The sequence below is a fragment of the Balaenoptera borealis genome (genome assembly GCF_965194805.1).
Source record: "Balaenoptera borealis genome assembly, chromosome: 4".
In the NCBI taxonomy this organism is placed as follows: Eukaryota; Metazoa; Chordata; class Mammalia; order Artiodactyla; family Balaenopteridae; genus Balaenoptera; species Balaenoptera borealis.
Window position 1 is genome coordinate 31,549,034 of NC_138861.1, and position 6,000 is coordinate 31,555,033.

General features: G+C 50.6%; 1 protein-coding gene across 1 annotated transcript in view; it reads right to left on the reverse strand.

The window, feature by feature from the left end:
• The window catches only part of SETD7 (SET domain containing 7, histone lysine methyltransferase), a 48,579-nt gene extending 42,834 nt beyond the window's left edge, over window positions 1–5,745 (reverse strand). The window contains exons 1-2 of the mRNA XM_082390889.1: window positions 5,620–5,745; window positions 4,799–4,931 (exon numbers count right to left, since the gene is read on the reverse strand). Coding sequence (XP_082247015.1) covers window positions 4,799–4,931; window positions 5,620–5,649 — 163 coding nt within the window. The 5' untranslated portion in view covers window positions 5,650–5,745. The remainder of the gene's footprint in view (window positions 1–4,798; window positions 4,932–5,619) is intronic.
• Window positions 5,746–6,000: the final 255 nt, after the last annotated feature.

The window sequence follows — 6,000 nt, forward strand, 5'->3', positions numbered from 1 at the left end:
TCAGCCAGCAGCCTTCCGGGCCAATTCCCACTCAACAGAGGTTGAACGCCAACCCAAACAACAAGGAAAACCCACTTGAATGACTGCTCTGTGTTGGGAATGCGGTCCCAGCTTGTGTGCCATATATCTGTCTGCAGCACGGTTTTAAATATTGACTGAAGTTAGAGGAAGAGGGAATAAAACATAACCGTCTCACAAGTCTAGTTTTTCACTTTGTTCTAAAGATCATTATCTACTGAACAGAGAGAAAGTTCAATTTTTTCCCCTCGGGTTCCCTCGGAGCTTCTTCCTGAACCTGATGAGAGCCAGGCCTGTATTCTATGCAGTGATGGTACCTCTCAGCACAGGAAATTCCCTCTGCATCGGACACCTGGCTGCTTACTGCCTCAGGCTTATTCACAGGAGATCTGAGTGTGTGTGTATATATGTGTGTGTTTCCCTCAGAACCAGAGGCCCTTACATGCATTGTTGGTTTTGTATAATAGAACTACTTTAAAAAAAAAAAAAAAAGTAATAATAATAAAAAGGCAAACTTATTCTGTTTAGTGCAAAGAATGTGCCCTCATGATGATACACTTAACGCTGGTGGTTAAAAACATAATTTGAGTTTTGAGAGTAATCCCTTGCAAGAGCTCAATTATTAGTTGTGAGGGTCTTAATTTTAATGTGAGGCCTACACATAGAGGGTGCTACCAGGACACCTAGCCTGTATTTTTCCTAAGTACAGAGCATTCATTCGCAGTCTTATTAGAGACAGGCAGGATGAGATATTAGGGGGACTGTTAGAAATGCTCTTAATATTTGAGGGGTTGGGACAGTGAAACACAGAGATGCTTGTTTTCATTCTGGCTCCTTAGTTCTGGAGACTCTGCTATTTCCCATTTTTGAGGATTCTTCCTCGATGTCTCCTTTATGTTTCGAGGCCTTTCTGTTTTTTTCCTACCCTCGTAACCGCTACTGCAAAGAGCCCTTTAGGCGATCGCCTCACCCGCTCCCCACTGCCTGTTCATCCCATCCTCCCGCCCTCCCAGAGCAGGGCCTTCATCCTCTATTCCCAGCTCTAAAGAGCCCTCACATGGCCCACGGCCTCCAGGACGGAGTCCACGATCTCGGCCTGTGACGAGCCTCCTTTCCCTGTCTCACCTTCCACTTTTCTCCTCCCAGGCCCTCTGTTACAGCAGAACCCAGGGATTCGTCTCTGAATGTGCCTGCATAATTGCACTCCTCTCTCTCTTTTTTTTTTCCCCTTTCTCTTTAATGTCTTTGTGCTCCTGGGTTAGTATTCAATTAGCTGAAATTCCTTGATGATATTAATGAACCACACATAAGGGTGTCCCTTTCCTTGTAGGCTACCAGTCTCGTTGAATTTTGCCAATCTAATTAGAGAAAACTTTTATCTCAACATTTTCATTTGTATTTATTTAATGAAGTTGTGTCTTTTCAAATGCTTATTGGTCATCTGCGCTTTTCTTGTGAATTATTGTTTCATTCCACACCTCTCTTTACTCCCAAAGTTCCCCTCTGGACTGGACTCAACTCCACGCCACCTCTTCCGGGAAATCCTCCCCATCTAATTCCCCAAGCGAGATGCAATTTTTACTTCCTCTCAACCACCATCATTCATCGGTTTAGATGTGATATATTTATTTCAAATTGTATTAGGGACCACACTGTATTCATCTTTGTGTCTAGGGGTAGACAAAGAAATAGACATGACGACGATTTCTATTCCCAAAGCTAAACAGCATTCCCTGAAGAAACAATGAGCCTCAAAGAGTTTTTTTTTTTTTTTTTTCCTCTAAGAGTTTTTTAAAAAACCACAGCAGGAGCTCAGGTGATGTTTGCAGGCCTGCTGATGCCCAGGGCTACCTTCCCAAGGCAGCACAGCCAGCAATGTACACAGACACTCCCTCCACCCACCTGCCCTCGGGGATTCATCCACCCTGAGCTTAGAACGCCACCCAAGCTACAGTTCCACCAGACAGAGAATCAAAATGTACGTGAGGTGACAAAAGACTCAAGTCCTGAAGAGACCAATTTCTCCCCCAGAGTATGTTTCTAAGGAGGAAGAAAAAGAAGAAAAAGGGTATCTGTTGCAGAGGCTGTAAGTTAAATTCTCTTTCCCCAAACACATTTTTCTGAAAGTCACCAAACTCTTTCAGAACCAACCTCTAAAGAGTGACATTGATAAAGAACGACACTGACGCAACATTTAACTGTTGCTTCCAAACTCAGTTGCCAACTATTTCATATATTTGACTGACTCATTTAAAAAAAAGAAATTTGTAGAGAGACAGTTTGGTATGGCACAGTGGGGTTCTGGAGGTCCAAGCCTGTCTCCTACCTGGCTGAGTGTCCTCAGATTAGTTCTTAACTTCTCTAAGCCTCAGTTCCCTCCTTTGTAAAATTAGGATAATATTAGTACGCACGTGATAAGACTGAATGGATAATGTGTGTGTGAAACACTTAGCACAGAGCCTGCACATAGTAAGGACTAAACAATTACAGCAATGATAATTTCAGCTAAGACAAATAAACTACCGAGAGCACAGGCTCTGTATGTGGAGAGAGGTAGGTTAGTTGGTACTTCAACACCAAGATATTCAGACGGGCTTTTTACCAGTCCCCCATGCACGTGTTAGATGTTAAGTAAAGACTATTACAGACAGCACTTAAAAGTCCAAGAATGGCTAAAGAAAAGCCTACTTTTACACATGCATGCTCTAGACACTGTGTGAGTTTGAGCCTTGGGTGCGTCTAAGGATTTTTAAAATTTCTGTGTTACTCTAATTGTTTACTGTTAGGTACAACTGAGTCACCATGTGTCCCGGATTGCCCCAGACATTCAAGGTTTAAGCCAGTTGTCCCAGCATAAGTATTAAACAGTGACCCTTCTCAAGTATGTTCTGATTTTGGACAATAATGCATATGGTCACCCTATATAACAGAACCTTCCTTGCTTATATGAAGAAATTTCTCTGCTTTCACCCATTGAGCAATCTCAAAAACAACATCGATGCATTTCTAAAGCTGTTTGTTCACATTCTGCAAGGAGCCTGGGACCGTGGACAACTGGGCCTTGTGTTTCCAAACAGCTTCAAAGGGGAAGATGGGTTAACCTCGGGAGCACTGCCTGTGATCAAGGGTTTGCATTAAATTTTTATGAGTAAAAGTAAACTTTGAAGAATGAGAGCCAGTCCTAACAATTTGAGAAGAGCATTTTTCAATTATCTTTCATAATATGAAGGCACACGTAGTCAATAATTTACATTTAAAGAAGGCTTCCAACTAACATCTTTGGGCCCCAGTAAGTCCCAGCATTGGCTTTACTCATTGGAGATAAACAGTTCAGGACACTGTGAAATTAAAACACCACCATGAACACTCCTTGAAGCTGGATAAAGAAATAAGAAGTTTCACTAGTTACATTAAGACAGTTAGCTTTTATAGAATTCAGAAATATTATTCTACTTAATCTCTCCTTAAGACCTCGGGAGCACTACAAAAGGAGTCAATTATGTTGACATAAAAACTCATTTTTTTTTCTCCCAAAGTAGCAATAAGTATGCATCCTCATGCATCTGTAAGGGTCCCCACTTTGTCTTTCTTTACCATTTCTGAGAGCTTGTTTATACAAATTAGATAGAAACCATATTCAACCAAAAGCTTAAAAAATATTTACCTAGATATCTGGTTAAAATATTCCGGAATAATATCACGCAACACTGCAAAACATCACGACGTACTGTGTACGGTAGAATCAAATAAATAAATACGCTAAAGAGTATTTTCCAGTATTCACTGTTACAAAATCATAACATCTCCTGATACAAACAACTAGATTGTATAACGTCCCCACCTCGCTTTTTAGAACCAGCAAAAAAAAAAAAAAAAAAAAAGGTGGAGAAACTCAGCAAAACAAAGTGGCGAGAAAAGTCGGGGGAGGGGCGCTGGAAGCGAAGGGGCGGAGAAACACGACACCAAGGCGGTGATATCACCCACAGCCAACTGCATGGAATTCAGAAAGTTAAGTGTCACCCAGCAATTTCAGTCCGGGCTTGCGGCGCGCCTGCACAGCGTGGCGGCGGCGGCACCCGCCTGGGAAGCAGGAAGGGGGAAGGGCGGTTTGACTGAGTTCGCTCGGGGGCAGCAGAGGCCAGGGCCACCCGCCTCCCCGCCGGCGTGCGTTCAAGCCCCGGGTCGGGAGCGTTGTCCATGGCTCTGCAATGATTTCATCGTTTCGGAGAAGCGACCGCCCGGACCGCGGCTGCCACGTGCCTGGTCCGGCCCCGTGCGCTGCGCCGGGGGACGGACCCGGACGCGGCCGCGGTCACCGCGGGTCGCAGCGGCGAGCGGAAGGAAAGGGCTGGCGTCCGGAGAGGGGCTCGGGCTTGCCAAAACCGGGCGGGGGGATTGCTCCACGGAGACGGCCGGCCGCGGGGGGCTGAACTCCTGCGCACCGCCACCTCCCATCCCCGAAAGGGGGAAGGCCGGAGTGCCCGGAAGGTTTCGCAACTCCGAAGGCGGATGCAGGCGGTGACCGGGCGGGATGGAGCAGCAGCGCTCTCCCGGAGACCCCGGCCCAGCCGAGCCCCGTTCCCGGCCTGCGCCCCGCCGCGCAGTGCGCGCTCCCAGCGGCGTGGCCGTGGCGGTCCGGCCCCTGCCCAAGCAGCGGGCCACCCGCCTAGGGGGCAGTGGCGGCCGCGGGGCCCGGCGCCGCGCCGGTCGCAGCCCGCCACTCCTTCCGCGTTCCGTGCCCTCGGCGCCTCCTCCCCGGGCCCCAGAGAAATGCCTGTACCTTCCACAGCCTCCTCCACCATCTCGTCGTCGCTATCCATGGCGGCTGGGGACCCTGCCCAGCTCGGGGCCGCGCGGCTGCCTCCCGTCCCTCCGGGTGCTCCCGGCGGCTGAGCGAGCGCTGGGGCTGAACCCTGCGAGTTTGGAGGAGGAGGAAGAGGAGGAGCAGTCGGGGCTGGCTCGCACTGCCTCCCCCTAGAGCCCTTTCAATTCCTTGGCCTTAAGCTGCTCCCGCAGCAGCCGTCCCTCCTCCTTCGCCCACTTGCCCCTCGCTTCCGAGGCTCCGGGGTGCCGCCGTGGCCGCCGCCGCCGCTGCAACTTTCTCCTGTAATACCCCCTCTTTGTTATCGAGCAGCTGATCCGCTGACATCACCCAGCGCCGGTGCGCTCCCTCCCTCGCTGATTGACAGTTCCCCGTCCCTTCCCAGAAGTGAGGCTCCTTAAAACGAAAGACGCTCGGGGTCCGCGCTGACGCTACGCCCCAGCCCACCAGCCCCCGGGCCCATCAGGGTTTATCTTTTGCTTCTGCGAGGCTTGGTGCGCTCCGAGCGCCAAGCCTGGTCCTGGGCGCCGCGGGCTCCTCGCGGGCACTTGGGACCTCCGGGTATCCGCCCTCTGGGGCTCAGAACTCCGACCTCCAACTGTGCCGGGGACCACTTGGAAGTCCGCGTGCAATGCCCGCCAGTCCCCCCTCGGGACAGCCTCCAAAGAGCAAGGCGAGCTAAGGCAGCGTTCCTAAAGCTCCAGCGCCTCAACTTCCTCTCGCCCTCGCCCCCACTTCACCCCGTTTGCCACCCGGAGCTGCACGAGTGCGGCACGCACTGGAGAGCAGGTGTCTCCGCGTTGCCGCATCACATCCGCGAGCAGGTTTCCCAAACTCAAGGGGGTGACATCCAGCCCAGATGCGGGTCTGCGGCTCCCACCCGTGCGCGCTGCGTCCCCACCCTCCTCGGGACCGTCAGGCGTCTCGGGTGATTCAGAAATTCAGCAGATCCAAATGGCAGCGGGCTCTTTATCAGGCAGGAAACAAGCGGCGCGGAAGGCCTGTCAGTTCCCTCCTCGCGCTTGTGGTAACAGAAAAGGAGCCACCGAGCGGAGCTACTGAGGAGGGACCCTCCGTCTGGCGCGCCTCCCCCCCTGTACGTGTGATGTCCCCAGCTGTCTCCCTGTTTCTCCAAGTGCCAGCCTTCCACAGATTCGGGC